Source organism: Gracilinanus agilis, chromosome 1 (genome assembly GCF_016433145.1).
Source record: "Gracilinanus agilis isolate LMUSP501 chromosome 1, AgileGrace, whole genome shotgun sequence".
Taxonomy (NCBI): domain Eukaryota; kingdom Metazoa; phylum Chordata; class Mammalia; order Didelphimorphia; family Didelphidae; genus Gracilinanus; species Gracilinanus agilis.
This window is the reverse complement of record NC_058130.1, coordinates 738678135-738705977: the sequence shown is the minus strand read 5'-3', so window position 1 is coordinate 738705977 and position 27843 is coordinate 738678135. Positions and strand designations below refer to the sequence as shown.

Genomic DNA, 27843 nt, shown 5'->3' with positions numbered 1-27843 from the left:
GAAGGGCACCCCTCACTCCCGCCTCCCACTCTGGCGGGGGGGGGGAGCGAAGCCCCAAGGACGCGCCCAGTTTGGCGCCCGGATCTCCGGACCTTGGGGGGGGGGTAAGAAACTGAGGCCCCAGAAGGGGACGGAGGCGCTCAGAGCCGGGTCCTGGCCTGGCTTCTCTGCTCCGCCCCGGTTGGAGGGGGGAGGCGGCTCCGTTTTCCCCTCCACGCACGCCTCTGGGACTTGGGTGGGGGCTGAACTCCCCCTTTCCCCTTATTCAACCTCCCCCCGTCCTCCTCCCCTCCTTCCTTCTCCCTCTCCACTCCTTCCCCCTCCCCCCTGACCCCCTCTTTCTTTTCTTCCCAGAGCCGAGTCCTCCGGGCGGGCGTGCAGCAGCAGGGGCGGCGGGCGGCGGCAGTGGTGGCAGTAGCAACCGCGGCATTTGCGTCAGGATGGAGAGAGGGGAGGTGAAGGCTCGGGGCCGAGCCCCCAGGGAGACCCTGGACAGCGACAAAGAAGACAGCTGTGTCCTCAGCCCTTATGCAGGTGAGGTGTGGGAGGAGGAGGTGACCATCTGTCTAGTTCCCTAGGGCCAGATAGTGAGGGGTGAGGGGGAGAGCCTGGCATCTGGAGCATGAAGAAGTGGCTTTAAATTCCGTTTCTTGATAGAGTGACCTTGGGCAAGTCCCTTGCCTTTCTAGGCCTTAATTTTTCCATTTCTAAAATGAGAGGATTGTGTTGGGTTATCTCTTAAGATTCTTTTCAACTTGAAACCCAAAGAACCAGGAGTTCAGGTCACTGTAGGAGGGAAGTAGTGAATCCAGAATTCTAGCACCTTGGGGAAGAGGGCTTAGGCCCCACCATGAGTGAGGGATATTCTCCTAAAATTCCTATGCTCCTGATTACTCGTTCTCTTTTTCCCACAGATGTGGTGGACAGTCCAGTCCCAGATAGAGCCCCCAGTCCAGAGGGCTCTCTGGACAATACTCCCAGCCCTGAAGGCCCTTTCCCTGGCCCTGATAGGACCCCCACCCCGGAGGGCCGCTTCCCTACTCCAGAGGGTGCCCCTTCCCCAGCCAGCCCCAGCACTAGCCCTGGCCCTGAGGGCCTCAAAGGCTTTACCTATTCTCCCAAAGGTGTCCCTGACCCAGATGGTGCCCCTACCTCTACTCAATCTGGCCTCTTACCAGGCCCAGACAGCAGCTATAGCACTGGGGACCTCCTCCCTGGGCTTGAAGGCCTTGTACCTGGGTTGGAAGGTACTCCAGGTCTAGCAACCCTAGTTCCTGGGGCAGCAGTGGTCTCTGGCATCAGTGTTGGTGATGGAAGTGCCCCCCGACCACCGAGCCCACCTCGGCCCTTCCACTGCCCGGACTGTGGGCGCTCCTTCCGTCGAAGCTCAGGGCTGAGTCAGCACCGTCGTACTCACAGCGGGGAGAAGCCATATCGATGCCCTGATTGTGGCAAGTCTTTCAGCCATGGAGCCACGCTGGCCCAGCACCGTGGCACACACACTGGTGCTCGCCCCTACCAGTGTAGTGCCTGTGGCAAGGCTTTCGGCTGGCGCTCCACACTGCTGAAGCACCGAAGCAGCCACAGTGGTGAAAAGCCACACTTGTGCCCAAGATGTGGGAAGGCTTTCAGCCATGGCTCATTGCTAGCCCAGCACCTACGCACCCATGGTGGTGCCCGCCCACACAAGTGTCCAGTCTGTGGCAAGGGTTTTGGGCAGGGCTCTGGCCTGCTCAAACACCTTCGTACACATACAGGTGAGAGGCCCTATTCCTGTCCCCAGTGTGGCAAGGCTTTTGGGCAGAGTTCAGCCCTCTTACAGCACCAACGCACACATACAGCTGAGCGTCCCTATCGCTGCCCACATTGCTCCAAGGCCTTTGGCCAGAGCTCCAACTTGCAGCACCACTTGCGCACGCATACTGGTGAGCGGCCTTATGCCTGCCCTCATTGCTCCAAGGCCTTTGGCCAAAGTTCTGCCCTCCTGCAGCACCTTCATGTGCACTCTGGTGAGCGTCCCTACCGCTGCCGAATCTGTGGGAAGGGCTTTGGCCAGGCCTCCAGCCTCACTAAGCATCGACGGGTGCATGAAGGGGCCCAGAGTGGCATCTATGATGGTGTCCAGGGAGGTATTTATGAGGGGATGCAGAATCATGTTTATGAGGGCAGACAGGGGGCTGTCTATGAAAGCATTCAGGAAAATGTCTTTAAGAGCATCCAGGAGGATACTCAGGGAAACATCTATGGGAGTGTCCAAAATGAAGTCTATGAGGTGGTCCATGATGATTCCTATGAGGCAATGCAGGAGAGTATTCGTGAAAATGTCCAGGATAATGTCTTTCAAGGTGTCAGAGCTGATGTCTACAAGAGTGCCCAGAATGATGCCTTTGATGGCATCCAGGAGGATATGAACAAAGATGCCCAGGACAATGTCTATGGGGGTGATCAAAATGAAGTTTATGAACGAGTCCAGAATATCTACAAGGGCATCCAACAGGGTAACAAAGAGGGAATCCGTGAGACCTCTGAAGAGGCACCCTCCACCCTGCCTCCTACTGGTGATGAGGATAACGAAGATGACTTTGGTGGTGGCGAATATGATGACGATGGGGGTGGTGACTATGTTGACGAATTCGATGATGATGCCACCTTTGAGGGTGGTCGGGACTTTGATGATGATGCCACCTTCGAAGGTGGTGGGGACTTTGATGATGATGCTACCTTCGAAGGTGGTGGTCACTATGGTGAGGAATTTGATGATGATGCCACCTATGAAGGTGGTGACTTTGGTGAGGAATTTGATGATGATGCCACCTATACAGGTGACAACTATGATGGTGGTGATGGTGATGACGTTGGCAATATCCATGGCGATGGTGATGGAGATGACTGAAGTTCCCTTGCCTTAGAGGCCCAGCTGGGGACAAGGGGAAGAGGCAGTTGTAGGGCCTAATGGGTGAGGGGAGGATTGGGGAAGGGGCGGGGTGGGTGGGTTCAGGGAGCCTGAGGGTTATAGTTGGGGCAAGTTGGGGTCTGGAGTGGGAGGGGAATCTGGCAATGGGTTCTAGACATGTATTGTCCAAGGCTCATGGTGTTAGTAAAATCCTCCCACTGATGTCTTGTGGGTCCTTGTGGCTGTGTCCAGATGCGCTGTCTCTGCTTTTGTCTTTGCCTGTTTTGGCCTCTATTCTCTCTGCCTTTTTTTGGGGGGGGGTATACTGTCTTTATGTCCTCCTTCTGCCTTTTATCTTTGTTTTTTTTTAGTATATTGGGGTGGGAAGCCCCTTCCCATCTACGACTCAGGACTTCATCTCTTGAGACTCAAAATGACCCCGAGCAAGCTATTTTGGCTTTGTTCTTTTGAACTGGGTATAGCCAAGAAGAGTCCTGGTGATGCAGCAGTAAAGTTCCCTTTATCCACCTTAGGAGATTATTATTGGGGCCTATTGGGACCCGTGGGCCTGGTCTTGGGCATTTATGCGTACTTATGGAGGGTATTGCTGGTAGTATATTAGGGCCTCAGCCCCAGGAAGGTCCCAGAAAAGGGACAAAGCCTCATGACACTCTTCCCTCTACTACCCACTGGTCCCTTTGTTCCCTCCCATCAAACTTTACTAGTTCACTGGTATCCGTCAGGGGTTCCAAGGTTGTGTTAGAGGTCAAGGGATTCTCCATTCTTTGAAATTCAGGGTTCCTAAAAAGGTGAGGGGTGGGAGTTTGAGTTGAGACTTATAGTCCCAAATGCAGAGACACAATCCTTTGATGTCCATTGACCAACATAAATTGTACACACCATCTTACAAACTCATGGTACACGCATGTACATCTGTTAACGTGCAAATTCTGATATGGTCCCACACACATGCCACTTGGAAGTCCACTGGGAAAATGGATGGAGGCAAGTCCAGATTAGCTTTCATGGGCGCAGGAACCTGGGTGGGCCAGGGACGACAAGTAAACGCGTTTTCCCCTGCAGACACGTGGAGGGGGGACAACCCCTCACCACCAGCGGGCCCCCCCCCCCACTCGGTCGAGAGACGTGCACGTAGAGGATGTACACGCGCACACGGGCGGAACGACCTCCATCTCGCCAGTCTGGGGACAAGGGCGCAGGGCGGGGCTGTCTTCCTAGAGGCTCCGCCTCCTTCGGTCACGCGGGGCAGGCCCGCCTAAGTCACGTGTCAGCTTCTCTCCCCGTGACTACTTCCGCTCTGTAGGCGGAAGCGGCTAGGTGGGGCGCTTTGCGCTGTGGGGGTGGTCCTCGAGGGTTTCCGTGTCACGTGTCGAGGGGCGGGGCCTGGGTCAGCTGACGCGGCGGGTTTGAAGGGGAGCCTGAAGCTGTGTCCGAAGCCGGGAGTCTTCCTCTCCCCGCAGTGTGGCTCTTTGCTGTCCAGGGTCTGACCCGGTATGGCGGACCCAGCGGGCCGGAGCGGCTCAGGTAAGGGGCGCGGGTGCCGGGGCGAGGACAGGCATCCCCGGAACCTCGGCTTCCTCAGCCCCAGGCGCCGAGCCCCAGGCACCAAGGACTTCTTGAGCTTCCCAAGCTTCATTCCGCAGGTCTGGATTATGAGTCCAGAACCGGCTCAGAGGAGGACGTAGGGTCATGGTAGAATGGAGACTGGGAGAGTCCTCACCGAGTCAAGTCAGCGAGCATTTACTCAGCACCTACTGTGTGTCAGGCACACAGTATAGCGCTGGGCATACCTGGAGAGGCTGACGTGACGCTCTGCCTTCTAGGAGCTCCCTATATCTTGGTGGAGAAGACATGTAGACGACTATATTCCAACAGGCATAGACAGGATCATCTCAGAGGGAAGGAAAGTGAACAGAGAAGGTTTTTTTGCAGAAGACGGGACTTTGGCTGAGACTTGGAGGAAGCCGGGGTATTGAGATGAGGAGGGGGAGAGAATTCCAGGGCCCAGCCAGTGAAAATGCCCCGAGTCCAGAGTAGGGAGGTCAGTGCCCTTGTATTTAAGAGTAAGTAAAGAGTGGAAGGAGTAAGGTGTAAGAAGCCAGGAAAGATCTTATTTTACAGGTAAGAAAAGAAAGCCTAGAGAGTTTGGCCAAGAACAAAGTGTAAGTGTCAGAGGCAGACTTGAACTCGGGCTTTCTGACTGCAGAACACATGTTCTTTCCAAAGTTCCTTAGTGAAAGGTGCTAGATATTAGTGTTTTTTTTTAATTTAATTTTTTTTTAAACCCTTAACTTCTGTTGGCTCCTAGCTGGAAGAGTGGTAAGGATGGGCAATGGGGGTCAAATGACTTGCCCAGAGTCACACAGCTGGGAAGTGTCTGAGGTCGGATTTGAACCTAGGACCTTCTGTCTCTAGGCCTGACTCTCAATCCACTGAACTACCCAGCTGCCCCGATATTAGTATTTTTTGAAGAATGTATGTAATTATCTGTTTACATGTTCTGTATCCCTCCTCAGAATCTAGTGTAGGTTCCTTGCATGTAGTAGGAGCCTAATTAATAAAATGCTCATTTGATTTGTTTGAAACTAAATCATAATGATTACTAGCAACTAACATTTATAAAGCATTTTTGTGGTTTGCAAAGCCGTTTATATACCAGGTGCCCCAAAAAGTCTTAATTTTCTTTTAATCTGTTAAAGCTAATAAAGACTTGAAAACTACACCAAGTCTTTTAGAAGTCCCTGTAATCTTCCTTTAATCTTCATAAATAGCCTGGGAGGTATGTACAATAAATTCTATTAGCCCTTTATATTTGAGGAAGTTGAAGCCCAGAAAAGTTAAGACTTGGACAGAGTCACAAAGTTAGTATCCTTCAGAAGTAGAACTTGAAGTCAGGTCTTTACTGAGTCTCAAGTCAAAGCTCTCTACCCATCACTCTCATAGTTATTGTCCCTCCTTTCCCTGGGGGAGAATGTCCTGACAAGAATAGAGAAAAGTATATAGTACAAGAATGATGGGGTCAAAGAAGAAGTCTAGGAAGAGTACTCTAGGGAAATTTGTAGAGGAAGAGAGCACTTCCAGCCAAATGGCTCAGGAAAAACTGTAAGGAGCAAGTAACACTTAAGCTGATCCTTGAAGAAGATAAGGATCTTAAAAAATTGAGTTGAAGATTTGACTCCCTGTCTGTGGTGGCGTAGGACTGTTGCAATTATCTTCGGGTGGGAGAAGGCTGGTATTCTGGTTAGGTTGGAATGTGGAGTGTGAAGGGAAGTAATATGAAATACATAAGACTTTGTAGGTAGGTTGGAATTAGATTGTAGAGGGCCTTAAATTCCAAAGACTTGAAGATTATTCCAGACTACAGGTTCATAATCTATTTTGTGTTATAGACCCTTTGGGCAGTCTGGTGAAGCCTATTTCCTTGGACAAAGTTTTTAACTGATAGAAGGAAATACTGAATTTCAATTAGATATGAGTAAATATAAGATATAGATATTAGATATGAGTAAATATGTAATTTCTCAGCTATCCAAGATAAAGGATTCTGTCCTAGAAGGAGCTACCCAAGATTTTTAAGCAGAGAAATCACATGGCCCAATTTGTGCCTTAGGAATATTATTCTAGCAGCTGAGATTGATGGGTTGGAGAGAGAAGAGACTAGAAGGAGGGAGAAGAATATAAAAAAAAAAGTCTAGATCAGTGATGGGCAAACTTTATAAAGAGGGAGCCAAAGGAAAAGAAATGCTCATCTCTCAGTCTGTTTCTAAGGCAACTCTTTCGAAGTTTCATTGTATTTGTCAGGTTAGCAATAATGTTGCACAGCCAGAAATAACATTTCAGGGGGCCACATCTGGCCCATCACTGGTCTAGATTAAATGATATGCTGAACTAAGGTGATTTTTGGGTGAATGGAGAAGAGGGGTCATGGGAGGACTGTAGTGGAGGAAGAATTTATAGCATTTTGCAACTGATTCCATGTGGGAGGAGGAAAGGAAAACTTCCTTTCATCTGTGATTTCAAGATTTTTAAATCAGGGGAACTGGAAGGACAGTGGTGTCATCTGCAGAAAAAGAGAAGCTGGGAAGAGGGATGTGTTGAGGGGGAAATAGAATTTCAGTTTGAGATATGCTAAATTTGAGTTGCCAACAGGAAGTCCAGGTTGAGATGTTCAGCAAGCAAAGAAAATTCAGTACTGGATCTTTTAGATTTGGGAGTTATTTGTGGTGAGGTGATAATTGAATTCATGAAAACAGATGAGATCACCAAGGCAGAAAGGGAGAGGAAATAGAAGCCTCCTTGGGAGACACCCATACTTACAGTGTGGGAGAAGGATGGTGATTACTCAGACAGGAGGAAAATGAGGCAAAAGCAGTTTTGCAAGGGAGGACAGAGGACACTGGAGGAGAGTAAAGTCAAGGCAGGTCAACAGTCATGCATTAAGGAACTATTATGAAGGGAGATCACTAACAACTGGAAAGACTTCTTTTCAAAGATACCACTTCTAAATCCTTAGAAGCTAATAAGCATTCTAAGAGGCCTAGGTAGAATTGGAGTGCATTCCAATCATAAACTGTGTAGAAAGCCCGGGGCCCATGATGGAATTCTGAGGCTGGGAACATCTAGAAGGCCAGTTTAGAATGTCATTTGGGAAGGGGAATCACAGGAAATCAATCTAGGAAGTCTCTACATGGTTGTTCCAGGCCCTCTTTTCTCTCCTTTGGCCTTCAACAGTACTTCAGCACTCCCTCTTCTAGGCAGAGAGAACTTTGTCCCCAGCTTTACTGCTTGGCTCTCCATCCTGAGTTCCCTTTCTCTGATGCCTCTCTTCTGTTTTGCTTTGGACTCTGATGAAGACATATCTCTTCCTGCTAAGGTCAAGCCTTCTACAGTACTTGTTTATAGCCTTTATCTCTTCAGTCACTCCTCTGTCTCACTTCCTTTTGACTTCTCTGCTGTCTACAGACATGCCTAGGCCTTCTTACCTTTATAAATTCTTCACTTGACTCTATAGTACTCTCTCAAGCTGTTGTCTTATACTCTTACTTTCACAGCCAGATTCTTAAAAAAAAAACAAAACAAGAAAAACCCTTATACTTCTTGCCTCTACTTTATTCTTCTTACTCACTTCTCAATCCGTTCCAATCTGCACTCTCATTGCTGATCTTCTCTCTGATCTTTTTTTTTTAAACTCTTACTTTCCGTTTTATAATCAATACTGTATATTGGTTCCACGACAGAAGAGTGGTAGGCAGTGGGGGTTAAGTGATTTGCTCAGGGTCACATAGCTAAGAAGTGTCTGAGGCCAGATTTGAACTCAGGATCTCTTGTCTCTAAGCCTGGCTCTCAATCCACAGAGCCACCTAACTGCTCCCTCCCTAGGTTTTTGAGACACTGCTTTCTTGGTTCTTCTACTTTTTCAACTATTCCTTTTATATTGATGTCTTTTGTTTCTACATCACCTTCATTCTGAATATATCTATCCCTTTTCTGAAGCATCCCTTGAAAGAAAGAAGACAAAAAATAATATTAACAAAATCAATACTTGCATTTTGTTTGACATTATGTGCAATATTCCATATTCATAGCCCCCCACCCCTAGAAAGAAGGGAGGAGAGTTCATTTTCACAAATTTTCTCAACCTGAGACCCAGTTGGCATCATATGGGTGGGTGCCCTTTGAAGTTCTATCCAGGGCCTCTTTCTTTTCTATCTTAACATTTTCTCTTTTGGCAATCTTGGGTTCGTTTATTATCTGTATATAGTTGACTTCCAGATCTAGATATCTAATTCTAATGTCGCTTGTGTAACTGCTGTTAGACATTTCCAATTGGATATCCTACATGCATCTCAAAGTTAGCATGTTCAAAATAATTCATTAGTACTTCCCTCTACTTTTTCTTTTTCCTCATCCCCAATCTAATCAGTTTTCAAGCATTTTTTACCATTTAATTTCCCCCCCTCCAATTATTAAGCATTTTTATCCTTTCTCCTCCCCACCATCACCTGTCACTGTGGGATAAGGGGTGGGGGCAAAGCAAAACAAGACTGGAACCCTTGTAATAAATATGTATAATGAAGCTAAACATCTTTCTATATTGGGCATATTCAGAAATGCGTATCTCATTTAGCAATAGTTCCTCACTTCTCTGTCAAAAAGTGGGGAATATTCTTCATGGTCATCTGGAATCATAGCTTAGTCATTTCATTTATCAGTCCTTAAGTCTTTCAAAAATTTCAGTTACATAGTGTTTATATAGTATACGTTATTCTTCAGCTTCTGCTCACTTCATTCTATATCAGTTCATATGAGTTTTCCCAAGATTCTTTGAAATGGCCTCTTTCATCATTTCTCACAACACAATCTATTACATTATCCCATATTTTGGTTCTTTGCCACTAAAAAAAGAGTGGCTATAAATATTTTTTGATATGTGGGACGCTTTCCTCCTTTGAACTTTTTTGGGTGTGTGGGGTGGAGTATGCTTAGTAATGGTATCCATGGATCCAAGGGTACACCTATTTTAATAGTTTTTTGGACATAGTTCTAAATTACTTTTTTGAGTAGCATAGCTGCATCTACAGCAGTGATGGGCAAACTGTGGCCCCCTGAAATGTTCTATCTGGCTATTCAACATTATTCCTAATCTGATGAATATAATGAGTAGGATACAAAACAATGAAACTTCGAAAGAGTTGCCTTAGAAACAGACTGACAGATGAGCATTTCCTTTCTTTTGGCCCCTCTTTAAAAAGTTTGTCCATCACTGTCCTACAGTGTGTCACAGCCTCTTTTTCTATAGCTCCTTCAACATTTGTCTTACTCTTTTTAACAGATTTACCAATCTAATGGGTGTGAGCTGAACCCCTCAGCAAAATTATCACTCTTTGCAGATGATATGATGGTCTACTTAGAGGATCCTAGAGGATCAACTGAAAAATTAGTTGAATTAACATCTTTAGCAGAGTTGCAGGATTATCAGCATTTTTATCTATTATAGACAAAGCCAGCAGCAAGAGATTGAAAAAGAAATTCCATTCAAAGAAGTGCCTGTTCATATCCTTTGGCTAATAATAATAATAATAATAGGTAGCATTTGTAAGGGACAGAAAGTACGGGGTTAAAATTTAAAAAGCTTGGACTAAATTTATCAGAGCATGGTTGCCAGGAGTTAATTGCTAATGATTTTTTAGCAACTTATTTATAAAATAGAGGGAAAGAGTGAAAGTAGAGAAATGAGAAAGAGGGCAGAGTAAGAGATCTAGCTTAACGAGCTAGACTATGTGCTCAAGCCCTGGCTTTACTCCGACAGGACTCTAGAAGTCTCAGCTGGAGGGCTTAAGGGTTTTAGCCATGAGGCCTCCTCCCAGACAAGGGGCCCCTCTGGAGGCTAGTACCTCCAGGAAAAGCCAAGGAAGGGAGTCAGCCTTTTTCACTCACCCAAGTGGTAGTTCTAAGGAGAAATAAAAAGCAGTCCAAGATCCTCAGTTGGAGCTTCTCTAGGGTCCAGCTCAAGGTCAAAGACTCTTCACAGGAAGTTCTTACCACTTATAAAGACCATTCCTTTTGTCATTTCCTGTGCCTTCCTCCCACTTTACATGTACCAATTACAGCTAAAGCTTTACTTGGGACTACCCAGAGGGCAGTCAGTTGATTCTGATTTGTCACCCACTATTGCACATGTGGGTCACAGACCTCTGCCACTTAAGGATAAGTGGGGTGTTTACACTTCTGGTGATTAAATCTAAGAATGGGCAAGGTAGAGTTAATCACATCTTCACAATCCCCCCTGTGATCTTTGGGAGACTAGACTCCCCAATTGATCATTTAACATAATCGGCTTATACTTCTAAAAATCTTCTAACTATAGGTGTATGTATACCTTCTAAAAGAGAACTACAATAGTTAGAGATAAGGGGGAAATAGAAGAGAAAGCAAAACCATTGTTTTGCTAGGTGCATTGACAAAAGCCAATTAGGGGACAGTCCCTTTTGGCATGAGTATACATTCAAAATAAATGTTCAATCTCCTCCCCCCCCCCCCCCCGACATTGCTACTGATAGCTTATATTTCTTCACTGAAAAAGAACCTGTTTATCTCTTTTGAACATTCATCAGTTGGGGAATGTAGAGTCTAGGTTTTTAAGGGCCTTTTCTTTCCAACCCTAGAGCGAGCGCCATTGCTTAGTCCTAGCTCTGGTCCTGGCTATGGGTCCCAGGGGGAGTCCCTGCCTGTCAGTGAAGAGGAAGACCTTCGACGACGTCTCAAGTATTTCTTTATGAGCCCCTGTGACAAATTCCGGGCCAAAGGTCGTAAGCCTTTCAAGCTGATGCTTCAGGTTGCCAAGATCCTCATCGTCACCATCCAGGTGTCCATTGTGGCTCCCTGAGGGTAACTGGGGAGAAGAGGTATCACACAAGGCATGGGGAAGAGAAGGAGGGGAAGAGAAGGAGGCTACTCTTCTCTCATACTCTCATGATTACTGGAGAGATTAGTTCTAGTGAAACACTTAGAGTTTTAGACCTTGGGCACCCCATCTTATCCCTCTCCTAGGGCTCCTCACCTTCCCTAAGTGAAGAGACTTCTTTCTATTCTTCCCTTGCCCTGAGTTGTGCTTCAAGACTTGTGAATCTGAAGTTAGAGTCACAGCATCTGGGGTGAAGAGGGATCTCCGTCTCAGTGTCATCCCTGGCCCTTTTCTTTGCCGCTCTCCTTGGCAGCTCATCCTGTTTGGGCTCAGTAACCAGATTGTGGTGATGTTCCGAGAGGAGAATACAGTGGCTTTCAAACATCTCTTCCTCAAAGATTATGCAGATGGGACCGATGATAGCTATGCTGTCTACACTCAGGCTGATCTATACCAGTCCATTTTCTTTGCGGTGGAGCAGGTAAGAGATTATGGAGATGTTAAAGGAGAGAAATCATCTGGGATTGGGGATTTTAGGGGTAGGGACAGAGCTCAGGGTGAAGGAATAATGACTCCTTTCCCTCTTACTCCTGCCCCCTACCAGTACCTGCAGATCCCTGATCAGTCCCTGGGCAGATACGCCTATGTGCATGGTGGGGGCGGCCCTGAGGCAAATGGCTCAGCTCTAGCATTGTGTCAACGGTATTATCGTCATGGGCACATTGACCCTGCCAACGACACCTTCAACATCGATCCAGTGGTGGTCACGGGTTAGTATGGAGGATGTTGATATGAGGGGTAAAGGGAAGGATTGAGAGTGAAGAGGGGACCTTTCAGGAACGCCCCAGAGCCTCTTACCAACAATACACAGCAGCCCAGGGACATCTGTGCCTTGTCTTCTCCAACATCTTGCACTTTACTCTCCTGGATTTTCCCCTCTTTTCCTTAAGGCCTTTGACCCTGTATGTATGCTGTTTTCTATGACAGGAGACCAGGAGAGATATCCCAGAGGCACATAACATTGGCCTTTTGAGTCTCTTAATCAAAGTTTTCAACATCCTTTTCATTACAACTGTATTCTTTTGGCCCCCCTGATTCCCAGAACCAATGCCCCTGGAATTCTCAGCACATTGGGAGCCTGGATTCCTGGGTGGCCAAAGCTGGGCTGAAGAGACCCAGAAGTCCAAGTCATGGAGCCTGAGGCTGATGACCCTTTTCTCCTGGATATTGTTCTCTCATGGGCTCAGAGGGCCTTGCTGATTCTTAGCCTTTTCTTCCCAGATTGCATCAGGGTGGACCCTGCAGAGCGGTACCCTTTGCCCCCAGATGAGGAAGAGTTTCTTCTATCTCCCCCACCAGGCAATAGCTACAAGAACTTCACACTCAAATTTCACAAGTACCTGACTCCTGGCTCACGGTTTCTCCCTTTATACCCTCCCTTCTCCCCTTCCCCCCCCACCCCCAGTGGCAGTTTCTGTACCTTCTTTATGTGGGTCTATGGAATGAGCCTCCTACTTGTACCTCTTCCCCCTTCCAATAAGGGACTCCAGGGGAAGGGAAATAACTGGCCCCAGCTACACATATGCTTCCTCAAAATTTGGTTAGGAAGCAACATATGGCAGAGTCAGCAGAGCTACCCTGACTGCCCTTTAACCCACTGGAGAAGCAGGGTCACTTGTGTGGGAGGGAGAAGAGCTCAGGCTTCCTTGGTCCCTTCTGGTCCTTCATTGTCTCATTTCCTCCCCTTAACTCCTCAGGCTGATCAACGTCACCATCCGTTTCCAGCTCAAGACCATCAACCTACAGACCATTATTAACAATGAAATCCCAGACTGTTATACCTTTACCATCCTGGTGAGCTCTTGGGCTGGAAGGCAGGAGGGTGCCAGTGCCATCTTTGGACAACTTCACCCTGTGTTTCTGGCCTTTAAGCTGTGGAAGGGTAGGAAGCTAGAGTTACAGCTGAGATGTCCTTGGAGCTTTGATAATGGGAAGGCCAGAGTGGGTAGGTTAGGGTTTTTGGAAGAGATGGGCCATTAAGACTGGAGGATGAGTAGCCCTCAATTGGATAGAAAGGAATTACAGGTAAGGAAAACAACTGGAATCTAGTGTGTGACAGAGTGAAGAGATCAGTCTGGATTAAAAATAGGGCTGGAACTTGGAGGCAGCCTAGTAGATGGGAGAAAAGACTAGATTTAGAGTTTATAGAGGACCTGGGTTTAAATGCTAATGACAGCACTTACCTCTCAGGATTGTTGTGAGGACCAAATAAGATACTAATTGTATAGTGCTTTGCACAGGGCCTAGCACCATAGTAAACCTATTTAAATGTTGTTCAGTCATTTCAGTTGTGGCCGACTTTTTGTGATCCCCCTACTTGGAGTTTTCTTGGCAAAGATACTGGAGTGGTTTGCCATTTCCTTCTCCAGCTCATTTGACAGATGAGGAAACTGAGGCCAACAGGGTAAAGTGACTTGCTCAGGGTTCCCCAGCTAGTGAGTGTCTGAGGTCAGATTTGAACTTAGTAAAATGAGCCTTCTTGACTCTAGGCCCGAGTTTCTAACCACCATGCCCAGTGTGCCTACTTGCCCATATAAATGTTAGCTATTATTATGCCTGTTGTTCTAGATGTTATTTCATTTTGGATTAGTTAATTCAGGGCTTCCTATGTTTTTTAGAAATCCTCATATTTATTGTCACAATAACATTGTTTTATCTCCAGATTACATTTGACAACAAAGCCCACAGCGGGCGAGTCCCTATCAACTTGGAGACCAGTGCCCACATTCAAGAGTGTAAACACCCCAGTGTTTCTGGACATGGTAGGGCCCCAGCTTTTCTCCCTTCATTTCTCTGCGCCAAGCTTCCTCCACTATTTGGACCCTTCTCCACGCTGCCTTTCTTCTTCCCTTTTCTGTGCCTTAAGAGTCCCTAAACCATCACTTTTTTGATTCCCACCATCCACCATCTCTTCTCTAGGAGACAACGGGTTTCGCCTCTTCTTTGATGTGGTAGTGATTCTGACCTGTGCCCTGTCCTTCCTGCTCTGTGCTCGTTCCTTGCTGCGTGGTTTCCTGCTGCAAACTGTGAGATTCAGGATTGTACACCCTTTCTTCCATCTCCTAATTGTGGCCACCTCAGCATCTTGGGACCACCCTTCTTTCATTGGAATTCTTCTACCCAGAGTGCTGGAGGGCTTCCCAAAGCAAGGATCACTTGGGAGAGGGAAGTGAATCCAGGTGTCTTGGGTGGCAGGTTGAAGGGCTTCTTCCTATTTTCTAGGAATTTGCCCGTTTCCTGTATTGTCACCAGGGTCAGGCCTTGAGCCTGTGGGAGCGGCTGGAGTTTGTAAACGGCTGGTACATCCTTCTTGTGGCCAGTGACATACTCACCATCTCTGGCACTATCATGAAGATTGGCATTGAGGCTAAGGTGGGCTGGGGTATACAGCCTCCTAAGCCCAAAAAGTCAGGCAGGTCCTCTTGTTGGAAGAAGGGAGAGAAGAGGGGGAGGAGAGCCCCTAGGGTATGGGAGGAGGTCTGCCCCCCCCACCCCCAGCGGTCTGAGGACTAGATAGGGAGTGGGGGAGGGTAAATACTGTCCCTGCTTCACAATGTCCTCAGAGTAGGCAGGCCCATGTTCTGGGCCAGGAGGCCCCCTTTTTCCTTCTGTGGGGCCCAGGTCTTCTCTGGAGCTATTGTACGGTAGGCCCCATGGTCTTTCTCATATTCCTGGCCTGGACTGGTGGCCCCAAGAAATTTTTGTCTGTTGCTATTCTTCAATGAATCACCTGCCTGTCTCTCTAGTCTCTCTTTGGCCTCCTTTCCTGTGAGTCTGTACTCCCCTGTCCCTCTGTCTTCTCTGTCCTTTGTTTCTGGGCCTGAGGCAGCAGCTCTATTAGAACTGCTCTCTCTCCCACCTGATTCTACTCTGTCTTCAAGCCCACAAGTAAGTGCACACACGCATGCACCCGTTCACACAGCACAGGCCTGGGAACAGTGGAGGAGACGCCTGCATCAGGTAGGGGCCGTGTCCCCCCTAGAGCTGATGGAGCTCCCTGTGCCCCCAGAACTTGGCCAGCTACGACGTCTGCAGCATCCTGCTGGGCACCTCCACTCTGCTCGTCTGGGTTGGCGTGATCCGCTATCTTACCTTCTTTCAGAAATACAATGTGAGCCCAGACCCTGCTGCCCTCTGCTTCCCTCTGCAGTGGCCTTGGCTCCTGCCTGGCCTCTCTCCCTCCCTTGGTGGGAGGCCCATGTGACCAAAAGCCAGGTTTATGCCAAGCCTTTTCCTTATCCTGGACGTAGAGGTGCTGAGGTTGGAAATGGTGTGAACCCAGACCTTGCCCCCTGTTCCCCTCCCCCCAAGGCTGTGTGACCCCAAGCCAGGCTTCTCATCTAGAACACAGAGCCCTGATCCCCCTCTTCTGCCCCCAGATCCTCATTGCTACACTTCGTGTTGCCTTGCCAAGTGTCATGCGTTTCTGCTGTTGCGTGGCCGTCATCTACCTGGGCTACTGCTTCTGTGGCTGGATAGTGCTGGGGCCATACCACACGAAGGTGCAGAGGGCACAGCCAGGGCTCCTGCCGGGCCTGGGGCTGTTAGTGGGGGGACCTTTTGGTAGAAGATGGGAGGGAGAAGCAGAAGGAGCATGATAGGGGCTGGGAGAAGAGGGGCTGAGGCCTTGCAAACCTCTCTGAGCCTGGGCCTTTGGAGCCTCCCCCACCCCCCTCTTCACCTCCACTCCTCTTTCCTCCCCCAGTTCCGTTCCCTCTCCATGGTATCTGAGTGCCTGTTCTCGCTCATCAACGGGGACGACATGTTTGTGACTTTTGCGGCCATGCAGTCGCACAGCGGCCTGGTCTGGCTCTTCTCGCAGCTCTACCTCTACACGTTCATCAGCCTCTTCATTTACATGGTTCTCAGCCTCTTCATCGCCCTCATCACCGGCTCCTACGAGACCATCAAGGTGGGGGGCTCTTCCCTCTGGGACGGGGAGGACCCTGCCCTGCCTTTGTCTAGCAGGCACCGTCCTTGATTCTCATGACCTGTTCTTGGGCCTGTTCCACGTTCTGCTTGAGCATGCATGGGTGTTTGCACATATGATATGCATGTATGGTTAACCTTGTATGTACAAGCATCAGCTGCCCCTACCTGAGCACACAAGCGCCAGCACCCCCAGCCCCCCTCACAGTAGCCTTTGCCTGCCTGTTGCAGCAGCACCAGTGCGAGGGTGAGGCCCAGGGCAGCCAGCTGCAATCCTACATCGCACAGTGCCAGGACAGCCCCACCTCTGGCAAGTTCCGGCGTGGCAGCGGCTCAGCCTGCAGCCTCTTGTGCTGCTGCTGCTCTAGGTACCCCAATCCTGGAGGGGGGCCTGGGCGGAACCCTTGGGGGTGGGGCAGGACCCTTGAGGTGGGCGGGGCCCTTGGGGACCTCCCCATTCCCACTTCCCATCCTTGCCTTTATGCTTCTTCCTAGGGAACCTTTGCAAGAAAACTCCTTGCTGGTGAACTGACCGATGGAAAAGTCACGAGAGGCTTTTAGCCCCTCGTGGGAGTGGACTAGACGCTTCCAGCGCCTTATTTATGGTTTTAGGGTCTGCTTTTAGGAAGTGACTCCATGGAGCTGCGAGGGACCCCGCCCCCGCAGCAGGCCTTGGGCCTTGGCCGCCTAGCTGAGGCCTGGCGAGCGGAGCGGAGCTGAGCCGGGCCGGGCCCGGCCCTTTTGTAGCGGGACTAGGGGTCGGGGGGGACAATAAAAGATGTACGCCGGACGCCGAGGATGTCTGGTTTCTGAGTCTGCGTCACGGCGGGGGCGGAGATGAGCCTCAGGTGCTCCCTCTGCTGATGGCGGGGAGGGCTCCGCGGCCGTTTTTAATATGGCAGTCTCACTCCAAGCAAGACTTAGAGTATGGTGGCCATGAAGGGGCGGGGGCGGAGGTGTGAGGTCATCACGGTGCGCCGGGATCCGTAATTTAAAGAGGCCGCGCTGCTGCTGCTGCTGGCCCCACCGCGATGTTGGAGGGACTGATGGTGGCTTCGTTGTGGAGCTGAGCGGGCAGCGGGCCCTGGTGAGTTCGGGTCCCAGGGGCCCATGACGGCGGGAGGACCGGGGTTTCCAGCCCTCCACCAGCTCCTCATTTCCTTCGGTCCTTGAGTCAAGTGAATGCGGCTGAAGCATCCATTGGGGCGCTTCCTGCATGCCCAGGATTAGGGATAGATGCAGAGACATCCAGCAGAGGCAGACGCCCTCCCTCCGGCGGGGCACCGGATCGCCCGAGGGAAGGAGCGTTTGGCCTCTGGAGGAGACCCAGCTCTGGGAAGATGGGGGCGGGGGGATTCCCGGAAAAGGAGGCGCGTGAACTTGGCCATGGGTGCAGCGGGCTCTGAAATAAACCCGGGTAGGGAACCTCGATGCCCGTTTAGAACCCCCTGCACGGTGGGGAGAAGTCCGTCCGGGGGCGAAGACCCCAGAGTCAGCCCCCCGCGGGCCCTCCAAGGGAGACCTCGTTGTTAAGGACGTTCTTCTTCCGTCGAGTTTAACTTGACTCATTGCAGTCTCCACTGTGGCTCTTGGACTGACCTCTGGAGCCGAGCCAAACCGGGCGATTCTCCGTTCCCCAGGAACGCCCTTTCAGTGCTTGGAGGTCCTGCCTAGGCTTCCCTTCTCCAGACTAAACGCCCCTCAACAAATACTATTTATTAGTTCCAATATGTTCATACAACGACAAACCCCAGAAAGGATCAGCTTTCACGGAGCATTTAGTATCTTCCATTGTACAAGGATTTACAGAATAAATGCAAGGCAGTTTAAAAAAGGTGGACACCAGGTATCAATAGAGCAGGAGATCAAGAAAGGCTTCCCTGAGCTGCATCTTGTTGATTTTTCAAGACCTTTTAGAATCAATAAAGTATCAAATGACTTACTCAGGATCTTACAGCTAGTAAGTATCAGAGGCTAGATTTGAACTTAGGACTTCCATCTCCAGCCCTGGCTCTCCAGCCATTGAGCCACCTAGCTGCCCTTGAGCTGTATATCAAAGAAAATGAGGAAATTTATGAAAAGGAGATGATAGGAAGAGGGCATTCCAGGCAGGAGGGATGTTTAGTGTAAAACATGGAGACAGAAAGATGGCGTGCCCCTTGTAAGGAACAGAGTTTGACAAATTTGTGGTGGTGAAGGGCTTTGAAAGCCAGAGGAGTTTATATTTATTCTAGGAGGCCATTGGAGTTGGGGAGTGCCATAGTCAGATCTGTTCTTAAGGAAAATTCCTTTAGTAGCTGTGCTGTATGCCAGAAGGACTGGAATGATTCTCATAGCAAATGAAAGTCTTGATTTCTGTCCTGGTTCCCCTCCTCTGGAGGCTCTCTAGTTTATCAATCAGATAACTTGTCAACTTATCTTGTTAATTTGTTAGTCAGAAACTCATCAGATATACTGAAAACTAAATACAGTACTTTCCTTGACAGTAATTTTCTCAGCTAATGGGACAGATATAATGAGACATGATGCCTTAGTCTAGAATGTCTTTTAATTCAGCCAAAGATAATTTTCTTGGCTTCCGTTCCACACTGTTGATTCCTGTGAAGCTTACAAGCTTATACAACTGAAGCACCCAGATCTTTTTCATATTAAAGTGCTCTTGAGTCATGATTCTCTCACTTTGTACTTGAAAGGTTCTTTGATTTTGGATTTTGAATTCTTTGACCCCAAAATAAGATTTTACATTGATTCCTATAAAGTTTTGTATATTATATTTGACCCAGATGGTTTTTTCCTTAGCTTATCAAGTTAATTCTGATTTTTATCCATTGTGTTAGTTACTCTCTTTATCTTTTATCCCTCCCAGCTTTGGGTTATTGTCAAATTTTGTAGGCATGCCAACTATGCTTTTTATACAAGTCACTGAGGAAGATTTTGGCACAATGACAAAAACAGAATCATTGATCCACTCTGCTTGAAAACCTGCTGCCAAGATGACATCTAACCATTAATAACTACTCTTCTGTTAAGGCCTTTCACCTGGGTCCAGATCCATTTAAGTGTGCTATCATTTAGCCTAGAATAGCATCAGAAATGCTCTGCTAACCTTTAGGTAAACTACATATATATATATATATATATATATATATATATAGCATTCCCCCAACCTGCGAATCTAATAATCCTGTCAAAAAAGAAAATAAGGTTCTTTTAACATGATTATTCTTGAAGTCATGTTGGCTTTCTTTTCTAGATGCTCACTTTCTAATCCTAATATTAGTATAAAGCAGAATTTTCCCAGGAATCAGTAAAGCTCATACACTTAACATTTAGGAAACCCTATTCTCTCTTTTTTTTTCCTCTTAAGCTGAGACATTCACTCTTTGATAATTCTGTGGCATCTCATCTTTTACATGATTTTTCCCCTCCAAACTGGGCCTATTGGTTTAATTAGCATAGGAAACTTGTGCAGAAGGAATTCTTCCTACTAATGTAATTTGGCTTGCTTTATAATTTGTAACCTCAGAGAATTTTGTGAGACCCTTAAGTGACAACCAGTTTTTGTCAGAGGGAATATTCAAACCTATGTCTTCTTGATGCCAGGGTATTAACCTGTCCCTTGGTATCTTTTTTTTTTTTTAACCCTTACTTTTTGTCTTAACATCAATACTAAGTGTTAGTTCTAAGGGCTAGGCAGCTTGGGTTAAGTCACTTGCCCAAGGTCACACAGCTTGGAAGTATCTGAGGTCACATTTGAACCCATGACCTCCTGTCTCCAGACTTGACTTTCTATTCACCTTATAAGCCACTTAGCTGTGCCTACCTTTAGTGTCTTTTGAAGGCCCTGATAATGGTCTGAAATTACTTGTGTCTGTTCATTCAGTGCCCATGGAGATAGAGTTAATTCTGGCTGGGTTCCTTGAAGTCCCCAAGGATAGCTAGATGTGCTTTTACTTTTCCATGGTTATCATGGATCTTTGCTCTCTTAACAGCCATTTTTAGTTTGTTGTCCTCCCCCCAAAAAAGTGAAAAGAATTTGTTGACTTCGTGAAGGGGGAAGAAGGTATGAATATGAATTTGAGAGAGGTTGTGGAAATAGACTCAAAACTTGGCAACCGATTAGAATCTCAGATGAATCCATTTGTGAACCTGGGTGAAAAGAGATGGTGATGAATTAAGGAAGTTGGGGTAGTGGGAGACTTTTTTGGACATGGAAAGTTAGAGATTTTCTGTAGCACATACAGGTAGAAATGTCCAGCGGATTATTGGTAATGTGGGGCTAGAACTCAGACAAATGATTAGGGCAACAGGCATAGACATGGGATTTGTCTGGTTAGAGATGGTTGAATTGAGCCCGTTGAGTGGATGAGATTACCAATAAATTATGTAAAGAATGAAGAAAAACTAGGCTGGTTCTGTGGGAGGCAACCACACTTAGGTTAGGACCAGGGAGCAATGATTCAGAGAGAGTGGTCAGAGAATTCATAATAGTATTTTGTAGAAGAGACTTTTGTTTGGATACAGATTGGAGTAGATGACCCCTAGTCTGACGTCTAGTTACAGTTTGTTTCCAACTTTAAGATGCTGTGATTCTGTGAGGAAAACCAGGAGAAAGAAGGGTCATGAAAAAAAAAAAAAAGGGAGGGAGAAAGTGTCCATGTAAAGTGCCCTTGGTCCCCATAACCTTCCTCATCCTTCTCAGTCTTCCTGGCCCTCTCATCCTTTCAGCTCTCATAGTCCTTTCTTTAGCTTCCTGAATTCTCTTGCTTCTCAGATCCTCAGTTCTCCAGCCCCTCCTCTTACCCCCAGACCCTATAACCCCTAGTTTCGCTGCCTCATATTCCACTTCATCCCTTTAGCCAATTCTATCCATCTCGTTGCCCCATAAAACCTTGACTCCCCTTGGTCTCTTAAACCTCCTCAGTCCCTCCTAGCCTTCATTGGGGTCCTATGGCTTTCTCAGCCCCTTTCACAGAATCTGAGAATAGCCCTCTAGATCAACCTGGTGTCCGAGTAAGAATTCCTTTTATGAAACTCATGACACATAGTTACAAAACTTCTCTCATGACACATAGTTACAAAACTTCTTTTGCCATGACCTCCAATGAGGAGAGGACTCTTCTTTCTTGAACCACTCTGCTGGTTCATTAGTCAATAAGCATTTCTTAAATGTCTCCATGTGCCAGGCACATTGGCACTGTGCTAAGCACTGGGGATGCAGAGAAAGGCAAATGTGGCTCTTGTTCACAAAGAATTCATACTGGGACGACAGTATGTAAACAACTGCTCAGACAAGATCTAGACAGGTTAAATTGGAGATAACCAAGAGAGGGAGGCTTTAAGGCTTCTTATAGAAAGTGGCCAGGAGGCCAAAATGAGGAGGAAGAGAATTGTAGGCTTCATTTTAGGCCCCAAACCTGCCTCTAATTGGCTTCTTCCCATTGTTCCCAACCCTGCCTTCCACAACAGCCCTTTAAATATTGAAGATGGCCATCCTGTCTCTTGAGATTTCCCTCTCTGGACTGAATATCCATAGTTACATTAGGCAGTCCTCATGTAGCATACTCTTCAGTCTTTTCACCCTCCTCTTGACTTAATTTAGCTTATCAATATCCCCCCCTTTTTTTTTAACCCTTACCTTTTGTCTTAGAAGTGATACTAAGTTTTGGTTCCAAGGCAGAAAAGCAGTAAGGGCTAGGCATTGGTGGTGGGTTTTTACAGATGAGGAAACAGGTTTAAGTGACTTGCCCAGGGTCACCCAGCTAGGAGGTGTCTTGAGGACAGACTGGAACCCAGGACCTCCAGTCTTTAGGCTTGGCTCCCTATCTGAGCCACCTAGCTGCCCCATCAACATCCTTTCTAAAATGTGGTACCTCAAACAAGCAAAATACTCTCAGCTTTTGACCAGTGCAAAGTATAACAGGATCATTGGTTTATTTTGTTCCTGAGGGGCACTGACCTCCTCACTGCTGCCTGAGATTGATTAGCATTTTGCTGCCAAATCTGTTGTAGGCCATTTACATGCCCAGGTCTATCTGTTCTTTAGCCATCTCCCCCATCCCACCCTGGGAGTTTTACTTTTTCAGCTCCTCAGCTTAAGACTTTATCCCTATTAAACTCTTCTTTTCTAGATACCATTTATTGTTCTAGCCTAATGAGATCTTTTTGGATCCTGTCTCTGTAATCCAAGGTATTAGCCATCTCTCTTAGCTTTGTGTCATCTATAGATTTTCTAAGCATGCCTTTTTGCCTTCATCTGAGTCACTGATAAAAGTAATGAATGCTGCAGACCTTGGGATATATCTGTGGGGTACTCTGAGATGGGGAAACTGGGTGGCACAGTTGGTAGAGTTCTGGGCCTGGAATCAGGATGACCTGAGTTCAAATCTGGTCTCAGACATTTACCAGCCATGTGACCCTGGACAAATCACTTAAGACCATTTCTTCATCTGTAAAATGAACTGGAGAAGGAAATGACAAACAATTTCAATATCTCTGCTAAGAAATCCCCAAACAGAGACACAGAGAGTTGTATACAACTGAAACAACTGATTAACAACAACACTGTGGGAGCTCCCCCCTTCTCAGTCCAAATCAACATCAGCAAATTGATCATTATTTTTTGGGTCCTGCCATTACACTAGTTTCAGCACTTGTCTAACTAACTTGTCTCCCCAGTTCACATCACTCCATCTTGTCCGAAATTATATCATAATAGACTTTGTTAGATGGTTTGTTGATACTCAGATATTTCAACATTTCCCCTGTCCTAGCTTATTATTATATACCAGTTTGTTAACCAGGACAAAGAAGTTAAGGAGCTTAGTCTGATTTGACTTGTTCTAGATGAAGTCATACTAACTCTTGGCGATAGTGACTTTTCCCCCCCAAATGCTCACGAGTCATCTCGTTAATAATATGATCTAGAATTACACCAAGATTTGAAACCAGACACCTTGGTCTATAGTTTGTATCCATTTTCTCCCCTTTATTGAAAGTTGGGACATTTGCCTCGAATCTCTCCTCTTCTTCACCATCTTTCAGATATCTCTGACTCGGGTTCAGCAATGTTGTTTGCCACTTCTTGGCATTCTGCTCCACTGGTTCATTGTTTGGGACTTGAATTTGTTAAGGTCGGATACTGACTGTTGGAACATCTCCTTATTAAGATTCACTTTTGACTCAAACCCTTTTGTGTCAAGGCCAGAGAGCATGCTCTCACTTATATGTAATCATCACCCTTTTTGTTGGCAGTCTTATCTTGCTCTGTACTCTAACCTTCTTGATACTATTTCTTATTTCTTTTTTAATAACCCTCACCTTCTGTCTTAGTATCAATACTAAGTATCACTTCTAAGAAAGAAGAACAGTAAGGATTAGGCAATTGGGATTAAGTAACTTGCCCAAGGTCACACGGCTAGTAAGTGTCTGAGATCAGGTTTGAACCCAGGATTGCTTGTGCTTCCATCTTCTATGTCTTTAAAAACTGAAACACTAAGTGGGCCAATGGGTTCCATGTCCATTTGCCTCAATTTCCTTTAGACAGGAATCATTTGTATTTATATCTTGGAAATATCATTCTTAGTTGCTTTCCATTTTTTTCAGGCCAGCTTCCCTTGTAGTATTTTAGGCTAAGGAATCCTGCTTGTTCTCTTGAAATCTAGGCTGTATGTTCTACTTTATCCTCTTTTCCTTCTCAGTAATAAATTGCAAGGTGGAGCAGGTCGGTTATTCTTCCCAAAGCTCCTGTCATTTCTTTAGCAACTGGTTTATCCCGTTAGGTCAGGCAGAGCCCTTAAAGCACTTCCTTCTGTTGATTTCTTTACTTTTTTGAAGAATGAAATTTTCATCAGGGCAAGTCAAGAATTTGTCAGCTGCTCTGCTTTTGGCAAAAAAGGGCCATTGTGTGGATGGTTGAAATCCATCTCCCCTCCTCCCCATCATTATTTCATCAGGTCTCTGTGGCGAATTTGTGATATGTTTTCTGAGGTAGTTTCTGGGCAGTAGGTCCCATGACAATATTGTTTTCTTGTCTCTCCTTTGATCCTCACCCAACCATTTTCTAACATGTTTCTCTATTCTGTCTCCTGAATTTCCTCACATTGACTTCATCATCTTAAAATAGGCTGCTATTCTAACAACCTCTTTAATCTGTTTTTTCTTTCTTTTTCTTTTTAAATAAGTGATCAGCCTAGTGGCACAGTAGAGAGAATGTGGGACAGGGAGTCAGGAAGGCCTGAATTTGAGTCCTGCCTCAGACACTCCTTAGTTGTGTGACCCTAGACAAGTGACTTGCTTCCCTTTGCGTGTGTTCCTCATTTGTAAAATGGGAATAATAATAATAATAATAATAATAATAGCACCTACTTTACAGAGTTGTGAAGATCAGCTAGATAGCATGTGCAAAATCCTTTTCAAATCTTAGACTGCTGTAGGAATACTAGCTATTTTCATTATTAAGTACATCCTTCAATAATCATATTGTAGTGTTCTTCCAAAACATCCCAGTGATCCTCAACTCCAGTAATGTGCTGGTGCCTCCTTGTAATACCCTACATCTGCCAGGATGCACCACTGATCTGTAGTAACTTCCTAGTATCCGTCAGTAATGTCCTGATGTTTCCAGGAATATTCCAGTGTCTCCCTGGGGTGCTTTGGGTTGTCTTCCTGACAAGGCGGTCAGGGAGAGAACAGGATCTGAGCCCTACAAGGGTTGGGGTTTAGGGGTTGGGTACTAGCTAGGGCAGAGGCCAGATTATCCTTAACCTGAGGTGGCCTCTTCCCTGGGGAATGTAGGGGTCCTGGTTTTCTTGTGGCTTTGACCAGGCATGGGGTGCCAGAGTCCATGTGGAGCTGTTTTTCCAGAGGGGTAGCCTTGTACTTCAGGCAGTGTAGGAAGGGCTAGAGGGGGTTCAGGCACTGGTGGAATTTTCCCCCTGTTTCTATGAAGCCCTGGGCTCTGGGGATTTTCCACTGTCGTCCTGGGGTGGGGACAGAAGGCATGTGGGGCCAGGAGGAAGTGACTTCTTACCTCAGCCCTATAGCAGGCTCATCCTCCAGCCCTCTGTTTCTCTTAGGGCTTGAGGGAGAGCTACGGCAGCTTTCTGGAAGACGCAGTGCTGGGAGCTAGGGTACAGAGAGTCCATTTCCTTCTTGCACTTTCCTTGCCTCTGTTGTCCTGTGCTCTAGGAGAAGGAAATGCCTCAGGGTGATTAGGAACCTTAGATTAGGCCCTTAGCTGCCAGGGTCAGTGAAGGTTGGGGAGAAGTGGGTCTAGACCGAGTGTGATATAACTTGGATGCGGGCTGAGACGGATAGAGGCATGTTACTGGCATGTTGCCTTTGGTTTCCAGGGCTCAGGTTGGGCAGCTCCACCCTTCTTCTACCTGACTTGGCCTTTGTCCTCACCCTCCCCATACACGCATCCTGGGGCCACACATCTAGCTATGTGTCAAGGGTTAGGAAAGCCATGGGGAGCCAGCCCCAGCTTCCACAGTCTCACCTGTCCTGTCCCCTGGACTCCTAGGGCCCTGCAGGGCCATAGTCGGGCCTCAGAGTCATCCCCGGAGCCAGCCATAGACATGGGCCAGTGTGAGTCTGAGCTGCCCCCGCCTCTCTCCCAGGTAGGTGGCATTGTGGACTTGGGGGATTTGGAAGAGCAAGGGCCAGGTGTTTACCATTCCCATCCTGGGTATGGGGGGGCTCCTGGAGATGGAAAAGGTTCAGGCTGTTTTCTCTTGGGCCTTGTTCCTACTTTGCCCTCCAGGATGCCTCCTTGTCAAACATGCTGCCCAATATGAAGATGCTGGTGGAGGACCCACTGCACACCACTTTGGTGAGTCCAGCAGGCCCGAGGGCGAGGGGAAGAGGGTGCTGTTCTGGTGGTCCTGCCTCCCAAGATGTACTGCTTTAGCTGGCCTTAGTAGGAACAACAACTTCCAGCTTTGCTCAGGTCTAGTTTTGCCAGTGAGGATTTGAAGTCTGGCTGCCTGAACCCTGCTGCAGAGACTTAGAATCAGATTCACAGAAAGACAGAGCTAGAAGGCCCCATAAAGACCTCATCGTCCCCATTGCTCTCTTTTGTAGAATGGAAGTGGAATCATTAATGTTGTTTATCAAGACTTCTGGGGGGATGACCCTTGGCCAACTATGCCGTGGGAGGGATGGAGACCTCTGGATACCATGTTTGGCTCTGTTAGTGGTGGGGGGGGATCCAGAGAGAGCAGCCTCAGTGAGAAGTTCAGAGTCTAGCAGGAGGGAGGAGCCTTGTGAGAATGAGAGGAAAACCCACTAAATACCACATGAGGGAAAGAAGCTCTGAATTGTTCAATATTGAAGGTTCTTGTGGGCTGGGCTCCGCGGGGCAGCTCCCAGGGGGAGGTGAGACTAGCTGAGCCTGGATGCTCAGTTGAGCTTTGGATAAGTCCAAGAGACAGAGAGAGAATTTTCAAGGTGAAGAGTCCCATGTGGATCAACATTTGGATGTGGGAGTGAATAGGGGAGGGTTCTTTTTGGACAGAAATCTCAAAGGGGGAACTTTTTCCTAACCCAATCCCTTCCCTGTAGTCTTGAAGCATGACTGGACAGTTGGGCTTTCTGCCTTGCAGGTGCTCGGAATAATAATTGGCGTGGGGGCCGCCGTGCTGCTCATGGCCACCGCTATCCTCGTGCTGGTCCGGAGGCTGCGTGCGAAGAATGCGGGTACCTAGTGGGGTTCTTGGGGCAGCAGGAGTTGGGCCCTCTGAGGTAGTCTCTGGGGGGAGGCGCCAGGCGTCTGTGTGCGGCAGGACCTGGGGATGTGGCCCAAAGGGTTCTGGTTGGGGCGTGGACATCAGGGAAGGAGCCTGAGGGTCTTTGGGGGCCTGTGCTTGTATTTCCCAGAGGTTCAGGCCGAGGCTCCTCCCAAGTATCGATTCCGCAAGAGGGACAAGGTTCTTTTCTATGGACGCAAGATCATGCGCAAGGTATGACCCCTTCACCCTGCGTTCTGTCTGCCTCTGCTGTGGCCCGTCCATCTCCTCGAGTCCACTCACTGCCCTCCTGTCTCTCTCTTCCCCACTTCCTGCCTTGTTTTCTGGCCCTGACTGATGACTTAACGGGAGGGTAGATAAAACTTGGGGCCTGCTGACGGACCCCATCCCTCCTTCAGGTGTCCCAGTCTACCTCCTCCCTGGTGGACACCACGATTTCTACTGCTTCCCGGCCCCGAATGAAGAAGAAACTCAAGATGTTGAACATTGCCAGGAAGTAAGGATTCCCTGCCCCCGCCATGGACCCAGGGGCGCCGAGGGAGGGGGCTCCCTTGGCCCGCTGCCTCTCAGCACACAATGCCCGTGTCCCCAGGATCCTTCGAATCCAGAAAGAGACACCCATCTTGCAGCGCAAAGAGCCTCCCCCAGCTGTTCTGGAGGCCGACCTCACCGAGTTCGACGTGGCCAATTCCCATCTGCCCTCGGAGGTTCTGTACATGCTGAAGAACGTTCGGTGCGTGGGGCGGGGGAGCGGGGCAGCGGGGTCTGGGCTCGGGGGGGGGGGG

General features: G+C 47.8%; 3 protein-coding genes across 6 annotated transcripts in view; all 3 read left to right on the top strand.

The window, feature by feature from the left end:
* The window catches only part of ZNF358 (zinc finger protein 358), an 18296-nt gene extending 15150 nt beyond the window's left edge, over positions 1-3146 (top strand). The window contains exons 2-3 of the mRNA XM_044685383.1: positions 355-534; positions 915-3146. Of these exons, the coding sequence (XP_044541318.1) occupies positions 355-534; positions 915-2893 (2159 nt within the window). The 3' untranslated portion in view covers positions 2894-3146. The remainder of the gene's footprint in view (positions 1-354; positions 535-914) is intronic.
* A 1156-nt stretch (positions 3147-4302) lies between these two features.
* Positions 4303-17097, top strand: MCOLN1 (mucolipin TRP cation channel 1). 2 transcript variants are annotated; one of them, XM_044672998.1, is made up of 14 exons: positions 4303-4438; positions 11080-11279; positions 11632-11799; positions 11923-12088; positions 12600-12714; positions 13076-13172; positions 14041-14140; positions 14298-14404; positions 14601-14750; positions 15388-15489; positions 15758-15880; positions 16084-16290; positions 16542-16675; positions 16803-17097. In XM_044672998.1, exons 1-14 carry the CDS (start codon positions 4408-4410, stop codon positions 16837-16839), a joined length of 1737 nt encoding a protein of 578 aa, XP_044528933.1. In that variant the 5' UTR covers positions 4303-4407; the 3' UTR covers positions 16840-17097. The 2 variants fall into 2 exon arrangements, with proteins under 2 accessions (XP_044528933.1, XP_044528926.1); XM_044672991.1 differs by having other exon boundaries at positions 4309-4438; positions 16539-16675.
* Positions 17098-17298: 201 nt separating this feature from the next.
* The window catches only part of PNPLA6 (patatin like phospholipase domain containing 6), a 43606-nt gene continuing 33061 nt past the window's right edge, over positions 17299-27843 (top strand). For 2 of the 3 annotated variants that reach the window (XM_044672964.1, XM_044672972.1), the window contains exons 1-7: positions 17299-17394; positions 25834-25930; positions 26074-26142; positions 26915-27008; positions 27189-27271; positions 27457-27554; positions 27651-27791. In XM_044672964.1, coding sequence (XP_044528899.1) covers positions 25889-25930; positions 26074-26142; positions 26915-27008; positions 27189-27271; positions 27457-27554; positions 27651-27791 — 527 coding nt within the window. In that variant the 5' untranslated portion in view covers positions 17299-17394; positions 25834-25888. The remainder of the gene's footprint in view (positions 17395-25833; positions 25931-26073; positions 26143-26914; positions 27009-27188; positions 27272-27456; positions 27555-27650; positions 27792-27843) is intronic. The other variant, XM_044672980.1, reaches the window with a different exon arrangement.